This window comes from Monodelphis domestica, chromosome 1, assembly GCF_027887165.1.
Source record: "Monodelphis domestica isolate mMonDom1 chromosome 1, mMonDom1.pri, whole genome shotgun sequence".
Classification (NCBI taxonomy): domain Eukaryota; kingdom Metazoa; phylum Chordata; class Mammalia; order Didelphimorphia; family Didelphidae; genus Monodelphis; species Monodelphis domestica.
In genome coordinates, this window is record NC_077227.1 from 335,814,415 (window position 1) to 335,837,512 (window position 23,098).

Genomic DNA, 23,098 nt, shown 5'->3' on the forward strand with positions numbered 1-23,098 from the left:
TAAAGTTGGCTGTGCATGAACACACACCTATTTCCAAGTACCATTCGGTCAAGAGGCTTCTATGAGGGTTGTAGTTTTTCAAAGCTGTCATTATTATAAATACTGCATAGAAGTACTAAAATCCTTGACAGGGACAGTACCCCATGACCCTAACCGGGGAAAAAAAATTCAGGAAGTTGGGTTAAAAAAATATTTTTATTAAAACAGACTGGCTCTTCAGATACGAGTCTTTTTCTGCCCAGGCTCTCCCTCTCCTCCATGACAAGTTGGAGAGCCACTTGTGAAATACTGTTCTTGACGGGTACATAATGAATTCTGTTCGTTGAGTAAGACAGCTTGATCTTCCCCACAGCTCAGAGCTAAAACCAAGGGCCTGTCCAGGCTTCATCTCCCTCTACACAGCATCAACAGAGTCTGCTTTGTTTTCCTGGCCTGAAACAAGGTTTCAGCAACCTACCAGGGATCCTGCTTCCGAATATTTCACCGTGACATCCTGACTCATTCCAATAGCAAGCCAGAGGTGCTGCTGAAAGCAGGAGAGCTGCCTGCCTTCCTCAGCTTCAGAAGGACGATCCCACCAAGCAGCGAAGAAACCAAGCTCTTACTGCATCACCTCTGCTAAAGTGCCATAAAGGGGTTGTTCTTAAAAAGATTTTGGTTGGGAAAGAGGACTAAAAACTGCAGCTAGTCTCTGAATCAGGAGGGAGAGGAAAGTGCTTCTGAAAGAGTCCAGCTGCTCTAACTGTAGCAAATAGAGAATGTCTTCAGACAGGATTCAATCAGCCTGCAGAGCTGGAGCACTGATCCTATATGATCCTCCAGCAATTGTCACCAAATGCAGAAACTGAAAGAAATGAGGTCCATGAACACATCCAGCTTCTGTCTATGAGGCAGGACTTAATCAGGGACTGACACGATACAGCCTAGAGAATAGTAGTCTATGGTGTGACAGAAGACAGGTTGAGTGGAGACACCCTGCGTGTAGGAGTGTTGTTAGCAGACAGTGATGCAGGTAGGAAAAAGGGAGCAGATATCTCTGTGGTGGAAGTTTCTCCTTGATTTCGCAGCTGTAAGATCTGTCTGAGTAGGGCTTTGCCTTCTTCCCGAGTCTGAAACAAACAACATATCCCAAATTACCAAAAAAAAAAAAAGTCAATACTTTAAAAAAACACACCAAAAACTATATACTTTAACAAAGGATACCCCTCTGCCCAACAACCCACACACTTGAAAGATACCCCATGTTCCAACTAGAAATCTTGATAGAATACTAGCACTCACATCATTGAAGGAACAACATTTCTGTGCACAGGCTGAGGCTTCATCCCAGAGTTTGCATTTAAAGTAGTACTGAGCCAGATACCGGAAAGCAGTGCTCACCTCTAAGTGCTCCACTATTTCCTAAAAAGGCAAAGAATTGAAGTGACTGAAGTGACAGTGACCGATATATTGACTTAACTCCCTTGTCCCTGACACATACCCCACATGAATAGATATCCTGGATGTATTTGATGTAGCACTGAGCTGCTTGTTCTGATTCAGTCAACTGTTCGTGGAGTCTAAAAGAGAAGGACTATAAGCATAAACAGACCTCTGAACCAAGGCTTCAGCAAATACACAATTAACATAGGCTTAGAGCCTAAGGTAAACTGGACTACATCAAAATAAAAATTTAACTATAAAAAACTCATAGCATTAGTAGTGCCCTCTTGTTTTTAATAGTCACAATTAAAAGTATGATTATTTTGCTAATGAAAATATGGGAAGAGCTGGGGGGCAAGGCAGGGTAGGGGGAGGAGTCAGTCATGAAGGAAATCAAACAACTTATATTTTTTTAGGAACTCAAGAAGGAGAAGGAATCAGATCATTCCTTTAAAACAAAAACCACCTACTACGAGTCACAATTTATGTTTATGTGAGTTTTTAAGTTGACTTAGTCATAGTCAGGCCAAGTGACTTGGGGTAGGACAAAAAATCCTTTCCTAATTCTTTGCCTTGCTGGGTATAATATATAATTATGACTTCTCTCCTTCCACCACACTAATTCAAGGCTTGTAAAGTTCCTTTAGTTCATCCTTAGCACCACACCTAGTTGAGAACTTCATAATATACCAATTTACCCTAATTGACTTAAGAGAAAATCAGTTTCTCGACTCCTCACAAGTCTTATATCTTTAGTTCTCTTTTAGGGTTATTCCCAGACACTTCCAGAACATATGGGGCTGAAACACTTAAGAATGTTTGGTCTTTTTTACTCACTTGGCTAGTTTCACGAGAGCCATTTTCTCCACATCTCCCACAGCGTAAGCTCTCCAGTAACACTGCCAAAGGGACAAAGTGGTTACTGGAGCCACCCCACATCTACCACAACCAGACAATTACCTCGAGACTCGGGCTTCAGCAAAACCTGCAGGATCACAGGCTGGTGCTGAGAGTACAGAAGAACACTCACTTTTTCATGCTGAACAGGTGGCAGGTACCTAGCCACAGTCAGCGTTCCAGAGTGTGGCTTCTAGCCCTGCCTTGTCTGACAGACACTGTACAGAGAACTGTACATGAGCAAATAAGATAGCCCAGCATATACCCTGCTTGAGATGGGTACATACATCAGATCACACCAAATTAAGTCAGAAACAGATGGACCAACCTTCATCAAATGACAAAAATGTCATACAACACCCCCAGTACCCAAACCCAGGCACCTTTTTGGCTTCCACGAGCTGATTGAGTTTCTCATAACATTCTCCTAGAGCCACCAGCATACGGGAATCATTGGGCCTACAAGATAAGGAGGTCACTGTCAGCTGCCATCTGAAACCTTTTCCATCCAACCTCTTTCACCACCCCAAATCAATGCACAGATTAACCCACTGCTCTTCAGAAACCTACACAATCACACTAACCTTCTTAATGGAAGTTCCCAAAGGAAAAACTTTAAATGACTCTAAAGAAGTTTCAAAGATTATTTTCCATAAGTTACAACTATTCACTCTGATTCCTCTGTTACTATCAGTGGACACTAATTAGCCCTGATTAGCACCAGGTTGTCCCACACCAAAGTGGTCAGACTTACCGGAGCTGGTGGGCCCGTCGGTAGTAATAAAGGCAGTAAAATGGCATCTTGAGAATTTCATAGGTTTGTCCAAGACCATACCAGGCTCTGTAATCTCTCTTGTTTACCTCAATAGCATGTCTTAGGAAGGGAAATGTTAATTGTTATCCATTTGAGGGTAGGTCAGAACAATGCTGATATCACAAAATATATCTAATGCAACTTGGCTTCACCCCAGCATGCACACATGCATGCACGCACACGCACACACGCACACACACACCTGTAAGCCTGGATAGCTGCAGACGTGTTCTTCATTTCCATGTACTCATGTCCCATGAGAGTCCAGGCCCCAAGGTATCGGGGATTCAATTTAAGGGCTCTCTGGAAATAAAGGGCTGCTTTTTCATGCTGGGAACGTAAGCTGTAATAATTACCTGAAAGAAAGAATAAGAAAGTAAGAAAAACTAGATAGCCACAAATAGAAATCCTGTGCATAAAAAGAATCTTACATGGAGATGAGACCAGTCTCATCTATTTCATCTGCCTCAGGTTAAGTTTTCTAAAATTAAGCATCTGAAAAGCTGCTACCCCTATCTCTTTACAGTTAAGATGAACAAAAACAATTCCATGCATATATTTACAAGACAGAGTCTGGTGTCCTTTGAAAAAACATCTTGAGATAGTGTTTAGAGATAGAGAAGATGACTTTAGACAGACTGCCTAGAAAATTGTGGTGGTGAGGTAGAAAAAATAGAAAACTAGTGGCAGAGTCCTAACTGTCCAGAATCAAGGCAGAAAACTGATGGTGGAAATGTCAAATTCAGGGAGGCCTGGCTTGATAGCACAGAGTGGCAATAGAAGAATGGGAAGGAAATACAATGACTGAAGACCAGGTGCATCAGGGAATGTGTGGACCAGAGTTGTTGATCAGTGGTGGAGGGAAACAAAAATAAGACTGTTACAAAGAAGACAATTTGTTCCAATGCCTTGGAGATAGATGCCAACAGGGAAGGAAGTGGGATCAGGCAAACGGATGTCAGTTTCTCTCTGTAGGTCTCTTCAATCCTTCTTTCTTCAGATTCTCTCTTTTGCCCTCTCCTTATCATATCCTTTCCCTTATCTGGCTATACCAGAGAAATAAAATGTTTTTTCTTATCTATTCTACTTATTGAAAGTTTTGTTCTGTTCATGCTGAATTGTTTGAGTGGTTAAGTTGAAGACCATATTTGATTTCACTGGTATAAGGAACTTCTTGTGAGAAAACATCCTTAATCAGTGCAGGTCAGTAGCTTAGTTGTCTGGGACACTAAGAAATGAGTCGGTCCCTCGGTCACATAGCTGTTAGGTGTCATGGAATTTGAATCCAAGTCTTCCTGACTCTGCAGTCACCTCTCTCCACTTCATCATGCTCCCCTATGAATATTTTAAATATTTATCTCTTAAGGGAAAAAAACTATAATTTAGTATAAGCTTCACAACTGATTTTTCCAAAGGGTCAGAAAATGGAATAAAGATATCTCAGATCCATTCTCTTGTCCTAGAGTTTGCATTCAATCATTTTTCTTGAGAATCTGTCAAGGTCCCCTTCCCTGCCCCTCACCATTTTATTTTAAAAGTCCTACCTTCATTACTAGCACTCCTACATTTTGTACTCTCCTCAGTGGTTTATTCTGTCCTGATGCTATTTTTAAGAATGGTCTCAAGGGAAAAGGATATTCTCTTACCATTTTGAAATCTAGGCTTTGGGTGGTTACCACTTTAATAGGAACATCCATTCATATGAATGTTAATGATGTTGCCAGGCAAGGGAAAAAAAAAGATCAACCTGACCCATCCTATGCACTATTTATCCTATTTCTACTTTAATGCCTCTGCCCCAAGAACTGACTTCTTTAACCTCCCCCCCCCCCCAACTCTCAAAACTCATTAGAAAAATGGCTCTTACCTATTACACAGCATGTCTCTACTCGATATTTGTCGATTTCACACAGATTATGAGCCAGATAGCTCAGTTCAGGTTTCATGCTCTGGGGGAAGAGAAAAAATAAATTAGAGCATGAAAAATGAAATCCCCAGAACTCTTGTTTAAAAAAAAAGTTAACTAGAGGAAAAATGACTAAATCAGCTGTATGATACTCAGATCTAATAAGATTATGGGATCAGTGTTACTTAATAAAGTCAAGGCAAAATGAAAAACAGCTCACCCTAACATAGAGCAAATTGGAGAATGTGTCCATATTTTCAATCCTGTAGGGGTCTTGCTTCCTTAATTCATTGAAAATAGAGAGGGCTTTGTCAATATCTGCACAATAAAGAGAGTTCAGTAAGTATAAAGATGAAAAACTTTGGTGGCTGGCTGGATTTCAGTATCCTGTTTAACTCACCTCTGATATTGTGATAGGCAACTGCAATTTGGGAAATGATGTATGTGCTCTTAGAAAAGCCCACATCAATGAGAGACTGATACTTCTGTAAGGCCTCCTCTATCAGCTGCAACTCTGTATATATATGAGCCAAAAAAAATTCCTTCATCCAGGTATCTGGCAAGGACAGGAACTTCAGCTGGCAGCAATGAAAATCCAAAGAAAGGATACATTTACAAATTGGCCATCATATCCCCAATCCTTTCCCAAACACCAACCAGCCACAAACAACTATTGACTAGATATCTACTGAAGGTTCAGAATTGTATTAAGCAAGATAAAAGAAATGATCTCTGACTTCCATAATTTTAAACTCTAATTAAAGAAACAAAACCAATACATAGAGAACAATAACGATCAATATAAGACAGCAAAATCAAGTACTAAATTATAACATTTAGACTATAAATGTTATAGTAAGAAATTTAGAGTAGTTAGGAAAGGCTTTACAAAGGAGGAGGAACTTGAAGAAAGGCTCTGAAGAACAGCTAGCCTGAAGACAAGAGAAGAGAGAAGAAAAGGATTCCAGAAGTGAAGAAACAGCAATGGGAGGAAATGAGCACAGACTTTGAAGAAGACAGTGAGGAAATGAAGCTGGCCTGGAGGGTTCATGCTAGGGAAAGTGTGCCAGATAATAGGAAGCTTCTTCAGAAGCTCTGCAAAAGAATTTGGATCTGATAAAATAAAGGGCGTGGGAGGGGGAAGAGGAGTCAAAATATAAGTAGGAAAATGGTGGTACCACTGCCAGAGATAGGGAAATTGGCAGGTAAAACTTGTTTGCAAGAAAAGAGGAAGAGTTTAGTTTTGGAAATGTTAAACTTGAAGTGAACACAAAATATCTACATGGAAATGTGCAGCAGAGCCAGGTCACTGAATCTTGGGTGAAAGGACAAAAGTCAAGATGCCGATTTGGAAGTCATCAAAGAAGCATGTTCATTGGGGGAGAGGAGAAGGAGAGATCAGAGGAGGATGTAATAAAACTCTTAGCTCTTTAAATATGCTGAAAGGGAGACATTTGTTGTTAGTTTCCTTTGGTAGATAATAATAATACCTGAAAAAATGGAAACAAACTAAAAATAGTCCACCTCAAAAGTGCTAAAGACATCAACATCAAAGAAATTATCAAATTTTCACAGAGCTTATAAAAGAAACCCTGAAGAAACTAAACTCATTTAATTCAATTCTTACAATATTCATAGCCGCGCTCTTTGTGGTGGCCAAAAATTGGAAAATGAGGGGATGCCCTTCAATTGGGGAATGGCTGAACAAATTGTGGTATATGTTGGTGATGGAATACTATTGTATTCAAAGGAATAATAAAGTGGAGGAATTTCTGGAGACTGGAACAACCTCCAGGAAGTGATGCAGAGTGAAAGGAGCAGAACCAGGACAACATTGTACACAGAGACTGATACACTGTGGTACAATAGAATGTAATGGACTTCTCCATTAGTGTCAATACAACATCCCTGAACATTCTGCAGGGATCCAGGAGAAAAAAACACTATCCACAAGCAAAGGACAAACGGTGGGAGTAAAAACACCGAAGATAAGGAACTGCTTGACTACAGGGGGGGAAGGGACAAGAATATAGAGAGACTCTAAATGAACACCCTAATACAAATACCAATCAAGGACACATGTGATACCCAGTGGAATCGTGTGTTGGCTAAGGGAGGGACGGTGGAAGGTGGGGAGGAAAAGAAAAGGATCTTTGTTTACAAGGAATATTGTTTGAAAATGACCAAATAAAATAATGTTTAAATTGGAAAAAAAAATTCTTACAGTCAGAAAAAAAAATCCCTAAATAATGACAGTGATGGAACTGGATTAGATTATTTTGAAAGCTAAACAGTGCTAAACAAAGTTTAGATACAGTAAAATTCCATGTGAAGAAAGAATTTTCCAATCAAATCTGATGCCAAACCGATATTAACTATGAAATAAGAATAGCCACAAAGGATCAATTATTAACTAACTTTTAACTTCTTTAACATCAAGATCAAATTTCCATAAGGGTAAAAACTCAAAGAAATATGTAAGAGCCAGCTGTTTTAGTCAGTAAAATTCTAGTAATAACTGAAAGGACTAATTGAATATTTTAGAGTTAAATAGCCCATAGGATGAAAACTGCACATAAGAGTTTTCATAGCTCCTTCCTCAACCTACCATCTCTTTGTCTGTGATCAGGTTACATAACTCCAACCAGGCTCCCCAATGTAAAGGTAAAATGTGGGTGGCTTCCACAAAAACATCAATGGCCTCTTTTACCAAGTCTAGCTTTCGAAGCACCACCCCATACCTAGGAAAAGAGAAAGTCATTAGGGAGCTCAAAGCAGAAATCAAAACTTTACAAAATTATTTCTCAGGTGGTCCACTGGAGAACACTGGCCAGGAAGGTGCAAATTTAAATCTGGCCTTAGACTTGTAGCAGACTCTGGGATACTCTGGGCAATTTGTCTCAGTTTCCTCATCTATAAAATGGAAATAATAGCATCTACCTCCTAGAGTTGTGAGGATAAAATGAGATATTTGTAAAGTGCTCTGCAAATCTTAAAGTACTATTTAAGTGCTAGTGATTACCATACAGTGCTTTGTTTCAAAAAGATCTTTAATCACAAAACAGCTATATGGTCACCAGTATGAGTATAATTGGTTCCATTTTACAGATGTCAAAACTGAGGCATCTAGAAATTATGTAACTTGCTAAATATCACATAGCCAATGAAAGACTGAACATGAACTCAACCCCAAGTCTTCTTTGAGCTTCTAGCCCAGTGCTCTTTCTGTCATGTCCTAGTGTCTTGCTGCACTGTGCCTCTTCAACTAAGGAAAAAATAAAAACCTCAAATGATTATCCAGACTTACAGATAAAGGCCAAAGCCATCAAGCTCTCGTGCCTGGTGCTTTTTGCTGAGTTCAACTCTTAGCTCTCTAAGGGCTTCGTTCTTCACCTGTCCTTTCTCCAATGGGCCTAGGAACAAAATAAAATCTCTGAGGGTAAAACTAGTTTTGTTTTATTCTCTTATGTTTAGCTATTTCCAGTAGCACAAAGTGAAGAAGAGTTCACACTTAATTAGTACTAAGAAACAATGGCTACAAAGAGCCATTAAGCTGTCTTAATCTGCTTGAAAAGAGAAGCCTTTGGCGATTAAAATCTTACAGACACCAACAATCATACCTAACAAACACACACCAGTTTGCTAGTTATTTTTTTCCAAAAGGTAAGAGAAAAAACTTCATACCCAAACTATCTACGGTTTCATCATCCTTCTTCTTTTCACCAGACTGTAAAGGAAAATCAAAAAGATCTTTTATTATTCATCCTGAATCTGTTTATAACAAAAAACTAGTCCAGCCATTTCCCAACTGGCAAACATCCCCTCAATTTCCAGTTCTTTGCCACCGCAAAGAAAGCTACTATAAGTATCTTGAAGTACACAGGTTCTTTCCCTATTATTCTGATCTCCTTGGGAAACAGACTGAACAATAGTATTGCTAGGTATAAGGGTATACACAGTTTTATAACTCTTAGGGCATAATTCCAAATTGCTCTCCAAAATGGCTGGATCAATTTAAAGTTCCATCTATGATGTATTAGTGTCCCCATTTTTACACATCCCTTCCAAAATTTGTCATTTTGCCTTATTATCTTTTAGCCAATATGGTAAGTATGAGATATCTCGGAATTGTTTTGATTTGCATTTTTTTAATCAGTAGTGACAGAGCATTTTTTCATATAGCTATATATGGCTTTGATTTCTTTATCCAAAAACTATCTGTTCATATCTTCTAACCATTACCAGTTGAGAGACATTCTTAGAAATCTGATATTTTCTATATATTTTAGATATGAGACCTCTTTCTGAGAAACTGTCCATAAAAAAATTTCCCCCAAATTTCCATATTCCTTCTAGTCTTGGCTACATTTATTATATTTGTACAGAAATTTAAAAATGTAAATGTAAAAAAAATTATCCATTTTATATCTCACAATGCTCTTCATCTTATTTACTCATAAATTCCTCTCCTATCCACAAATCTGATAGGTGTTCTTCTTCTTTTAACCCTTGCCTTCTGTGTGTATTGGTTCCAAGGCTGAAGAGAAGTAATGACTAGCAAAGGGAGGTAAGTGACTTTCTTAGGGGGTCATACTGCTAGGAAATATTTAAAGCCACCCTTGAACCCAAGTCAGGGCCTCCCATAGGTCATGTATCCATTTCGATTTTTTCTTAGTGAATGGTATAAGGTACTGGTCTATATTTACTCTCTGCCAATCTACCCAAACTACTCTGCCAAATGTCCCAGCAATTTTTGCCAAAGAGTGAGTTCTTTCCCCAAAAATCTTAATATTTTTGTCAAATACAAGATTACTATAATCTTTTATGACTGTCTGTTGTACATCCACTCTGTTCCACTGATCTACTTTACTATTTAGACAGTAGCATATAGATTTAATCATTACCGATTTATAATGCAGTTTAAAGACTAAACTAAATGCTAGTTTAAAAACTAGCAGCAGCTAGACCTCCCTTCCTTAATATTAAAAAAAATCAATTTATCTGATATTCTTGATCTTTTGTTCTTCCAAATGGATTTTGTTAATTCTTTTTTCTAGCTCAATAAAATAATTTCTTGGTAATTTAATTGGGATGGCATTGAATAAAATGATTAATTTAGGTTGGGACTGTCATTTTAATTATGTTGGCTCTGTCCACCCATAAAGAATTAATATTTCTCCAATTATTTACATATGACTTTATTTGTGTAAAAAGTGTTTTATAATTATGTTCATGTAGTTCCTAAGCTTGTTTTAGCAGGTATCTTCCCAAGTATTTCATTCTGACTGTGGTTATTTTAAATATTTCTATCTCTTCTTACAAGACTTTTTTGATGATATATTAAAAATGTTGATGATTTATGTGGTTTATTTTATATTCTGCTATTTTGCTAAAATAATTGATAGTTTCAACTGACGTTTTCGTTGAATCTCCAGGATTTTCCACATATACTATCATATTGTCTGCAAAAAAGAGTGTTATTACCTCTTTGTTTATTCTGATTCCTTCAATTTCTTTTTCTTCTCTTATTAACATTGCTAGCATTTCCAATACTATGTTAAATAATATTAGCAATAATGAGCATCCTTGTTTCATTCCAGATCTTATAAGGAAAGCTTCTAGCTTATCCCCATTACAAATAATAATTGCAGATGGTTTTAGGTTATGAAAATAATTTTTTAAAAAACCATACAACCTTCTGTCTCAAAAAGCAATACTATGTATTGGTTCTAAGGCAGAAGAGTGCTAAGGGTTAGAGGATGAGGGTTAAGTGACTTTCCTAGGATCATACAGCTAGGAAGTGTCTGAGGCCAGACAATAAGAAACCTGAATTAAGGTTTCAAAATTATATCTGTTCCTAAGGGTGGTACAGCTACCAAAGACCCAGAGAAGTTCTTACCACCAAAATCCTGGGTACTGACAAGAGGTTCAGCATCAGAAACTGATAATTTTTTTTGTGGTGGACATGTCATTAAAAAAGAGGCATTAATATCTGCTTTAACACTCCACCCTAAGATTCATAGGATTTTTCCACCTGACTGAAATCTTTCCTGTATGTTATTTCCCCAATTAGAAGATAAGTTCCTTAAAAGCAGATGTTATCTTGCTTTTCTTGTTCATATCCCCAGTACTTAGTGCATAGTAACCATTTATTTCAGTCATATCTAGAAATGGTTCTCACCAGGTATCTGGAATACATATACAGAAAATAGGCTTTCTGGCTCTTGCAGCCACGAAGGAAATGAGCTGCTCGATCATATTCTTTTACATCAAAGTAGGCCTTGGCCAGAGTGTAAGCATCCAAATCTTGTGCATCCTCCTGGAAAAGAAAATTTAAAGAGGTTTTATTTTTTGGTTTTGTTTTTTGAGGGAGAGAAAAAGAAGGGAGGAAAATAACATAGATGATAAAAGGCAAGCAATGAGATTCCAGGAAACACGTTTGTGAATTTCAGAACTGAACAAAGAAATAGCTCTTTCCCTTCTCCTTGATGACTTTTTATTTCCTATTACCAAAACTGATCATGAATCTTTTACCTACCACACTTCTTTATTCATGTTAAAAATTTATAAGAGCAATAAAACTCCTTAAAAGAAAATCTCATATATTTTAAAGTAATAGTCATCAATTATAGTGATATAAATCCAGAAATATGCACCTAGAAAAAGCTGAAAATTTGAATTGAGGCAATATCTCATTGAACTTTCAGAATGATTCTGCTGCTGACTGATATGGAGGTCTAAAAAAACTACTTAATTGTCCTTGATTGTTTAATAAGAATGGGAGGGAGGGTGTTAAAACAATTAAAAGGCGCTTTAAAACTATATTGATTCAGTAGTAACAATATAATAAAAGGTTAAAATGTAATGTTATATTTATCCAGTCATAAACACATAGATATTTTGTAATATCTCAATGACTGAAATTTTTTCATTTGGCTATTGATAAACAGATCAAGTAAGAATTAATTGCTAAAGGAGTACTTATTAATTTATTTCAGTATTTCCAAATGAGAAAATTAAAATACAAAGAAAGATTTGCTTTTAAAATGGCAGCCACATTTCAAATAAGACACTTCTAAAGTTCATTTAATATTATGTAACCTGATTCCCTAAGCTTGCCTCTTAAAAGATTGTAGGGAAAGAATAATTGTGAAAAATAAAAGGCAACTAGAGAGTTCAAAGGGCTGCTAGCAGAAATCAGAAACTATAATATTATAGTTCACCCAATATGTTAAAAATTCTCAGAACCACTTTCAAAAACAGAAAGTCTCCCAACATTTTAATGAATAACACTTTGGAAAAAAAAAAGAAATTGTACTACTTTATGAAGAATATTATATATTTAAAAAGATATTATAAGGGACAGCTAGGTGGCATAGTGGGTAGAGGGCCAGGCCTGGATCAGGAGGATCTGGGTTCACATTTGACCTGATACCCTTCATAGCTGTATGACCCTGGGCAAGTCACTTAACCCCAAGTGCCTAGTCCTTATTGCTCTTCTGCCTTAGAACCAATACTTAGTATCTAAGACAGAAAGGGTTTTTAAAAAAGGATATTATATGTCTTTATAAAATATTTGAAATTAAGGTTCTATATAAATACAAAATAAATATAATTATTTTTATTTACTTTATCTCAGGATACTTTTAAAATACAGTGGTGCTGCTAAAAGACCAGAGTACAAGCATGATATTGCCATTTTTCATTAAAGAAACTGAAGTATGTAAACTAAAAGTTTATATGCCTAAAGAAAATTCCCAGGAGATAGGCAGAAGGAGAAAAAAATCTCTGCCACCCAACTCATTCATATAAACTTCAATGTTTTGTCCATTAAGTGTTAACTGAGGTATGATTTCTGCTCCCACATCTCTCTTCTCATGATTCTTAGTTTCTCTCCTCAAATAGCAACTGTATAATTTTTAATGTGCAGGATCTAATTGATGCCTTTTTTTTTTAAACTGAAGAAAGCACAACTCTTAAGAATGGAAATAACACATTAACATGGACATTATAGTAGACTTCAACGGGTATGCAAATATAAGAAAATCTATAAATATTAATATTTCACTTTTCTAAAGCATCTTAATGTAAGTGGCACAAGTATTGACATACCTAGGATTGTAACTGATATTCAAATTGTGGTCCCCTGACTTCAAGTCAATAAGTCTTTCATAAATATATTCACAATTCTTCCAAATTACCTGAAGAGATATTTCACTTAGAAAATAGAACCAGGGCTCATGATAGATATGTTCAAGTATTCGAAGGGACATTACATGGAAATAGGATCAAAATATTCTCATAGGCCTGGGGGTGGGGGGGAACCCTGGAACAATAAATAAAAAGCTGTATGGAGGCAAAATTAACCTTGACATAAGGAAATCCTTGTGTACCATTAAAACTACTCCCCAAGTGGACTATGAATGTCTAACACTGCATAAAATGTTAAACTTTTTTAAAATTTTGGTTAATTTTGAACTGCTTTTTTCCCTTCTTTTGAATACTTTATTATGAGGAACAGTATTCTGCAAAGAGGAAAGAATAATTAGGCAGGTATGTAAAAATGAAAAATATCAATAATTAAAAAAAACTATTTCATTGAATATTATCAGACAAAGGCTGAATGACTACTTATTGGATACATCATACAGAGGATTCTTGTTCACGTATGGATTCAAACATTTGGCTTCTGAGGTCTCTTCTTCCTCAGAAGAGAGTCTTATGATAAATGTCAAGCTATAAAATTAAAATCAAAATAATAGCTTTACAAGTAGCAATAAAAATACTGCTTACTTTCCAAAAATCAATTTTAACTATCCAAGATGTTTTTGAGAGAGACAGAGTTAGAGAGGATTCTGAAAACTAAAAAAATACAGAATTTCATCCTTCAAATCAGTCCTTAAAGTAAAATAAGCATTACTTTCAAGACAAAAGATGGCAATTTAGGAAACCATATGAGTTTCAGAAACTTGTGGGGATGAGGAGGGGGCAGGGTAGGAGAATACTTTTTGACATGCAAAACCAACAAGAAAGCAGGGCATCATCAAGGTATGAAAAGTAGACAGTTACAACCTGAATAACTAGATGCAATCTCAGTGTAAACAATGAGAAATTATGGAGTGATAATAAAAAAACTATATTATTGACAATAAAGGAGAAAAAAAGAAGAGAATAAGATGATTATGGACATCATATTCACTAATAAAGAAAAAAAAGGCAAAAACAACAGAGGGGAGAAGGAAAGCAATCCTAGAGCAAAATCTCCATTACAACTAGAGGGGATACAGAAGCTGAATTTATAAAAATATAATAGAGGTAGTAGAAGATATAGTAATTGTATTTAGTATTGTACACAAGTGTATTAAAGTTCCAAGAGTAAAACAAGTAAACAAAAAGCATAACATTCTTTTCAGAAAAAAATGAATAAAGTATCACTGAGGATAAATTATATTTTAACATTTTAATCTTCACTGAATTCCAGTACAGAAATTTTTTTTTAAGTTACTGAATGGAATATCATTTAACAATACATACCTATAGGAAACAGCCCCAAAACATAAAAAATTAAGACAAAATAATGGACTAAAATTTACTATGCTTGAAATTACCCTAAAAATCTGAAATTGGTTGCTATTGGAAAAAGTTGGAATCATATTAGAAACTTTGAGAAATAAATAAAATTATGCCTAGAACATATTAGCAATCAGAAAATATCAATATTAAACCTCTACATGAGGTATAGGAAAATTTGGGAAACAGCTGTTACCAAAGTCTCCAAAGACAGAAAAACAGTAACTAGAAATTTAAAAGTGCCCCACAAATGGAATATTACAAATAGCAAAATGAAAAAGAAATAATAACATTTGTAGCATACCAAGAAAACTTAATTTAACAAATATGGAAAATATCAAATGGATAAATAAGAAATAAGTAGGGAATATAGTCCTTTTTGCAAATGAATGCAACATGAACAAAAACAGAATGTTCCAGGACCCAAGAAAGCATTATAAATTATAAACACTAAATTTACAATTATTACAATAAGACACAAACTAGATGTGTGCCCCTGAGCTAGTTATTTTATCTCTCAGTGCTCCAGACAGCTAAGACTGTAAGTTGCAGAGAAGGATGACCTTCAATGACGGAGAAGTTTCCTCATCCAAGAGTTCAGTACCAAACACAGAAGATAACAAAAAGATGGTCTATGTAAATGGAAATTGGGGAAAAAAAATACTTGTTGACTAATGCCCAAGTTAAAGATCAAATTACAAAGATGATAAATATATATATTTTTAAATGGTCAGACAAAAACAATTGTACTATTTATAATACACGACATCAGCCCTTCCTTCCATCTCCATTCCTTTGCACCACTTATCATCCATGCTGACTTTCCCTCCCCACCCTGGCTTCTTTGAACCTTAAGCCTTTCTTCAAGAGGCATTATCTGATTCCCCCCAAATGACTGTATTGATCTGTACCCACTCTTCATTTACTTATTTCTCAATATGTTATATCCTCCCCAATAGAATACAAGCTATTTGAGGGGCAGGATCTATTTTGATTTTGTATTTGTATTTCTAGTACCTAGCACATAATAGGAATATACTAATTCTTATGAATTGACTAAGCCTATTCAAATGTCAGGAATTCAACCAAAACCATACCTAAAGGCAAATTTATGGCCTAAATGCTTTTGTTTACAGGGAAAAAAATAAAAAGAAAATTAATGAGTTACTTATAAGTTTTAAAAATTAGAAAATATAAGTATGGAAAGTTCTCATTCTCTGCCCCACCTCCCAACAACACAAAACAGAAAAACAAACACCAGTGGTATGGAATAGTAAACTTACAGTAGAAAATATGCTGAATTTGCAGTCTAAGGACTTGGGTTCAAATTCTGAGTCATTTATGTTAGCCTAAGTCAATAAACTTGTAACTTTGGACAAGTTACTTAACTTTTCTGGATCTCATCTGTAAAATGAGGAAACTGGAAAGGATGGCTTTTAAGGCTTTTAAGATGGCTTTTTAACTCTAAAATAAGATCCTATGACCTCTAAGGGTCCCTTCCAGCTGTCAACCTCTGGCAGACCCATTATTTAGTTTCACAACAAAAGCACAAGGTTTTAATGTTCCAAGTTAGCGAAACCAAAAAAAGATTAAATTTAAAAGATTACAACAAAAGAGCTACTTTTTAAAAAAAGTAATACTATTAATAAAAATCATCACCCACTTCTGTTAAAAAAAAAGTACAGGAATGAAATGTTCCTTAATATGATTTTTAAATTTTGAAACTAAGAGCTAGCACTATATGCAAAGAACAAACTTTCCAATAAAGGTAATGTTGTCCATTCTTAAACAGTACTAAAAAAAGTTTTAGAAATGTTAACTGTAATAATAAGGTAAGAAAAAAAATAAATTTAAGTATAAGTAAAGTGATTCTATCATTAAGGACACAATTAAGGGTAAAAAAAAAAAGCCCACACCTACAAAAATAACACAAAATTGGAGGAATCAAATCCATGTGAGACAAATTCTGATATATGAACACTGAGAATTATTATTGTGAGAGAGAGAGAGAGAGAGAGAGAGAGAGAGAGAGAGAGAGAGAGAGAGAGAGAGAAGAAATGGAGGGAGAGAGGAAAGAAGGATATAATGAGGGCACAAGTAAAAATATATAGGCACTGGCTACAACTATGTTAGATCAAGAAGGATCTAATGTAGGATAGGATCCTTTAGCTCAGCTTTGGTTTTTTGGTTTTTTTTTTTTAAATAAACTCTTACCTTCTGTCTGGGAATCAATATTCTGTATTGGTTCCAAGGCAGAAGAGTGGTAAGGGCTAGGCAATGGGGGTTAAGTGACTTGCCCAGGGTCACACAGCTGAGATGTACCTGAGGCCAAATTTGAACCCAGGACCTTTAGCTCAGTTTTGAAGGAAATGAGATTCTAAGAGTTAGAGATATAGCAGAAGTTCAGTGCAGGTAGAGGAAAGGCCTGTGCAAAGGCAAAAAGATTAGAGGAAAGGGGAGAAAATGTTTTATGTCAGCAGCAGTAAGGACTGCACTGAGAATGGGAAAGGGTTAAATGCCAAGGAAAAGAGCTTGTGTTTGATTCCAGGGGCAATAAGGAGTCATTTAGACAGCACAACTGACCAAAAATACACAACAGAAAAAAAGTTCAGAAAGAAGCATAGACACATTGAGGAAGATTTTATTTTTACCTTAGTCAAGCTAATAGATATCTGAAAAAAAATGAATGGAAGTTTTTGGTTTCATATACAATCACTTTTTTCTATTTGAATACACTGGCAATTAGGTTTATGGTTTTGTTTTGTTTTTTTAATCAAACTTCCCATAAGGTTTTCTTTGTCTTTATTCCCAACAATGCATCTGTAAAACCTAAGTGAAGCTCTTAAGAGCTAGAGAAATAATGAAAAAGCTTTAAGAGTTATTCTGTTTAAATTCACAAGATCAAAGACAGATTAGTTGTCAATCTTAACAAGAAATTAAGGAAATATTCTGTCACATGGTGCAGAAGACTTTGTGACCCCAATCCAGGCTAAACACTGGCTATCAACACCGGAAAGTCACTCCCAGGGCCTCAGTTTCCTTCTCTGTTACATGAGAATATAAATATTTCCAGTCTACCTCAGTCATAAGTAACATTTATAAATCATAAATCAACATATGAATTACTATTATTATCATGAAGAGTTTTCAAAAAGCAAACATGGAGCCATACTGGAAACAGATACATGACATATCAAAGAACACACTAGATTAATATCCCTCATGGGAGATTGAAGGTTATTAATATATAACACTGGCTCAATGGCCAACAAATTTAGCAAACTGGTATCATTCACTTGGTGGTCAGGTGTCCAAAAAAATAGAGAAAAACATCACTTAAAATTAAAATTAAAACTTAATTTCAGGAAGAATAAATTTAGAAGTAGTTCCATTATAAACAAAAACCCTCTAATTTCTCCAATTCTGGCATTAAGATTTCAGGATGTAGGCTGCCCTAATTTTAGTGTTTGGATGTTCTCCTTTCAGATTTAACTATAGAGTACATAGAATTAAATATAGGGTACCTAGGTCAGCACCTAATTCAACAACCTTTTCAGGCCTTTAATCTAAATACAAAATTGGAATCTAACCCAAATGATCGCTTTAATTTCCTTAGAATGTAATTAATCACTTCTCTCCTTCTGGGATGCTATTGGGATTAATCAACAAACATTTATTAAGAACTATGTGTTGTACAGAAACCTATGCACTGAAAGCACTCTTATAACCTATTACCAGATTATTTTTCCTCCTCAGGTTAAGGAGAGAATATGAATCATAAAATTTTGGAAAAAAATTGTCAAAAATTGTTTCTATGTGTAATTGAAAAAAATCAAATTCAATTAAAAAAACAGAATCATGCAACATAAGACCTAAAATATAAAATTTAGATTAGTTATTATTCCTTATCTTGAGAAACATATAATCTAGTAGGAGCCCTAGAATCCAATGCTGATAACTACAATGTACACTAATAAAGATAAAACTTTGTAGCATAACTCTTCAATGCACTAGTATGCTAGCTAAGTAGATAGATCCTAATGAACATTCCAATTGAATGTTCCATAAACATTTAAACTCAACATATCTTATCTACTATGAATGGCAACATCATCTTTAGAGGGATCCAGGTAGACAATAACATCAAATCTCTTCTCAACTTTTCACCCTCTCTCATCCCCTTTTCCCTCTTACCCCCATATCCAATCAGCTACTAAGTCTTAGCAATTCTACCTCCATAATCACTCTCATCCATTCCCTTCCCTCCATCATCTACATAATCTTCAGATTCTTATAATCTCTAGGATAAACTACAGCTATAGTCTGTCTTTCCCCCTCCCTCACTTCTATCCCCCCTCACTGTCTCTCTGATCCTTACTTTCTATCTTAGTAAAATAGAAGAGCAAGAGATAGGCAAACTCGGTTAAGTGGGTTGCCCAGAGTCACACAGCTAAGGAAGTGTCTGAGGCCACATTTAAATCCAGGTCCTCCTGACTCCAAGCCTGGTACTCTTATCCACTGAGCCACCTCGCTGCCCCTACTGCTACAGTCTTTTAAGTGATCACTCTAAATCAAGTCTCTCCCTTCCCCAGTTTACTCTCCACATATCTAGCATAAGAATATTTCTCAAAAAGTTAATGGCCCCTTATTGCCTCTGGAATCAAAAACAAACTCTTGTTCCCACCACACTGGCTTCCTTACTGCTGCTAATACACAGCATTCTCTCCTGTCCTCTTACATCTGTGCCTTTGCATGGGCCTTTCCACTTCCTGCCCAGTAGTCCTTCTAAACCTCTGCCCTTCAGAATCTCTTGGTTTCTTCAAAGCTCAGCTAAAGCATACCATATTGGACCTTTCTTAATCATTGGGCAACTATAGCCTCCCACAGAAAGTTATCTTGTACTAATTTTGCATCTTGTTTTTACCCATTTCTCCTTTCCAAGCAAGAACTTTTTAATTTTTGTCTCTGAATTCCCAGAACCGTGCAGTAAGCCTTTGACTGATTTGCTAATTGATGTAAGTGGAAGAAATCAGAAAAGATTTTGGGAAGAATTAGGATTAGATTTCAGGCAGAAAACTGCCTTAAAATTATCTTGTCCAAATCCTCATTTTAAAGATGAGGGCTCTGAAGCAAAGGGAGGTTGAACACCTTGCCAAGACACAGCTAATTAAATATAAAGAATCTCTGTTACTACTCCAAATTGAATATTCTCTCCACTATGTTGTGTTCTAGAGAACATTTGGGGAAGCTTTAAATGATGCACAAAAATTCTACATGCAAATAGGAAGAGAGGAGACACATTCCAGGCACAGGGTACTCTGACAGAAAGGGTATATGGATATGTTCAAGGACCTTGTGTAGTCTATTTTAACTCAATAAAGCCACATGGATAAGGTAAGAAAGATATAGTTGCACCAAATTATGGGGATCTTGAATGCCAGGCAAAGGAATTTGAACTTTACTTGGAGGAACCTCTAAATATTTTTGAGCAGAAATATTTTTGAAATGACAGATCTATGAATAAGAACTGTTCTGGAAATACACAGAAAAGAAATGAAGATAAATTACTAGGAAGAAAGGGATTCCATCTCTCCTATGAAGAAGTGGTATGGTATAATAAAAGCACCTGATGGGAATCAAGATCCTGGGATACAGTCACAACATAGCACTTACTTTGGCACCATCCTGATGGTTAAATTGATTAGCCACCCAGGGCCTGAATTTCTTCACCTGTTATGAGAACAATAATCCCTGCCCTGTTTTCCCTCACAAAGTTGAATAAGGAATGGCAAAGTGAGAGGAAGCTTTAGAGATCAAATCCAAGTCTCTAAGCTTTACAGAAAAGGATAAGAAGTGACTAGAGACATGCTTGGCAAAATGGGAGCAGTATTACAAAATACATTTACTCCTCAATCCATGTTATAATGAGAAAACCAGTTGGAAGCAGCTGTGGAATAATGGCAAGAACATTTGCCTTGAAGTTGACTAATAGAACCTAAAGAAGAAAAAATTTAGTGGGGACATGTTAGCTGTCTTCAAGTGTTACAAACTATTCTCCCAATCCAAAGTTCACTTAACCACAAGCTATCTAGCAGTATACTACCCCCAACTTCTACTTCCAACGCTTGTCAATTCCACCCTATTCAACCTTACCTCACCTCTCCCTCCAAGCCTGCCCATTTATATTGTGTCCTCTGGATTTCACTTTTTATAGTGGACCTCATCCTCTCAAATTTCTTCCATCTTCTTGCTCTCATTAAGACCTGTATTCCTCTAAAGAACACTACAGGGATAAGGTAACAAAGTGGATAGGGAACCAAGCCTGGAATCCTGAAGACTGTATTCAAACCTGACCTCAGATACTTCTAACAATTTGACCCTGGGGAAGTCACTTAACTCCAACTGCCTAGCCCTCGCAGTTCTTCTGTCTTAGAAATGATACTGAGAAGGTAATGGTTTTAGGAGAAAAAAAAAACAAAAACAAACACCACCTCCCTTACCATCTCCTCTAGCAGTGGTTCGTACATCATTCATCCATCCCACACTATTTCTGAATGAAAAATTAGAATTCTTGCTCCTCACTGCCACTGACTTTGTAGCCAACACTCCTAAACCTCTCCTTTTAAGTTCACTCAGTTATTTTTCTACCCTATTCCCTCAAGGAATTCAGCATCTTGCTCACTGTCTTCCTCCCCTTCCTAACTACTTTCTTATACTAAGAGACTGACATTTTTGATGATCCCTCAAACATCCTTACCTCCTAGTTCATCAATCTCAAATCCCATGAGCTGCTTCTTCCACTCATCCAAGTCCTCCTATCCCCTTCCTTGATCCAAACCTTTGACATTCTTCTAACCATAACCTATCATTCCATTACCCCTGACCCTACCCTCATGCCTCATCTCTCTAAAACTTTTTCAAGAGATAGTAATATTTTCCAGGAGTCACAAAAAAGGAACTTCACAGCTATTAGGCCTTTGTACTAGCCATTCCCCATGCTTGGAATACACTCCTACCTTCTTAGAGAATCCTACTCTTCAAGCTTCTACATGAAGCTTCTCATGATTCCTCTAAACTACTAATCTTCGTACCTTTAATTTATATATATATATACACACTAAGAGTAGGAAAAAAAATTTTCCTATTTCTTTCCACATCACCTAACAGAGTACAGGCCATATACTAAGTATTTAAGTTAAAGTGCTTATTGATTGAAGTATATGAAGGATGAGGAATTAGATTTGCTTTGCTGAGCCACAAAGGAAAGAATTAGGAGCACTGAGTATATAAAACAGAAAGGCAAATACCAGTTCAGTATAAGGGAAAGCTTCCTAAAAACTTTTAAGTACCACAAAGTAAAATGTGTTCATCACACAACTGTAATGGGCAGGGGTCCTCATCAATCAGGATCTCCAAATGGAGATTAAATAACTACTTGTTCTATCCTAGAAATTATAGAAAAAGATATTCCTGGTATCTGAACTGAATGAACTATTAAATCCTTTCCGGTTTTGGGTTAGGTCTCTGCCACTTACTAGCTGGATGACTTTAGGCAAGTCACTTCACTTCTTAGGGCCTTGGTTTCATGCACCAAATAAAAGAGCTGAGCTAAATGATCTCTAAGACCTTTTCCGTTTATACACCCTATGCTGCTAGTTCTGTTTATTTCTTTGAGACTCCGTTTCCTCATTTATAAAATGGGGATGCAATACCTGGACTGTTGACTTTTTTTAAAACAAGAACGTCATGAGAAGCCAATGAAATAAGGCATACTGTAAAGGGGTATGTATATAAACTGTTTTGTGGATTCCTGGGCCGGGAAATGAGGGAGCTGTCAGTATACAATTCCTGTAACGGAGGTGAGAGGTGTAGGAAGTAGAAGGAAGGAAGGGTTATTACCTCAGTGATGGGTGGAGGCGGCGGCAGCTCAGCCAGGGGCAAAGGGGCCAGGGAGAAGGCCAGTTCCGAGGCCCTGAAACAGAGAAAGGCCGAGCCAGGTGAGAGAGGGGCATTTGAGGAAGAGGGCCCAGGCTCGGCTTCCCACTTCTTCTGACTCCAGAGCCTTACCATTTCCCGCTGTGCTGCAGACCCCGCTCCCGGCTCAGCCCCGCGATCCGGAGGAGCTGCTTCTTGATTTCCCGAAGATCTGAGAAATCGCTACAAGTCCCCGAAGCCACCACAGAAGGCATAGATGCCGCGGCAACGGAGACCAGAGCAGCCATCTTCCTGGCTCAGTCGCCTTACCCTGACCAATCACACGAGGTGATACTTGCCGGCGAAGACCTAGCAAGGATCCCTGTGGCTATTGGGAACCACTTATGGCAGCTAGACCAATCAGCGCTGAGGCTTCTCATCCGGTCCAGAATAGGCTGGCTAGGCAAGGAAGATCACGCTTCTGATTGGCTAAGAGTCGTTGAGGCGGGAAAGTCAGAACTAAAAAGGGAAAAGAGCTCCAACACCTGGGCGAGGGACATGGAAGAGAGCGTCTG

General features: G+C 36.8%; 1 protein-coding gene across 1 annotated transcript; it reads right to left on the reverse strand.

Moving 5' to 3' along the window:
* Window positions 1-176: 176 nt before the first annotated feature.
* CDC23 (cell division cycle 23) lies at window positions 177-22,871 on the reverse strand. The gene is made up of 16 exons (XM_001376007.5): window positions 22,677-22,871; window positions 22,509-22,581; window positions 11,221-11,358; window positions 8,724-8,766; window positions 8,347-8,452; window positions 7,648-7,780; window positions 5,440-5,617; window positions 5,260-5,357; window positions 5,001-5,082; window positions 3,336-3,489; window positions 3,074-3,193; window positions 2,703-2,778; window positions 2,260-2,321; window positions 1,481-1,559; window positions 1,282-1,401; window positions 177-1,109 (listed from the first exon to the last, which is right to left on the reverse strand). Exons 1-16 carry the CDS (start codon window positions 22,829-22,831, stop codon window positions 939-941), a joined length of 1,788 nt encoding a protein of 595 aa, XP_001376044.1. The 5' UTR covers window positions 22,832-22,871; the 3' UTR covers window positions 177-938.
* Between the last annotated feature and the right edge of the window lie 227 nt (window positions 22,872-23,098).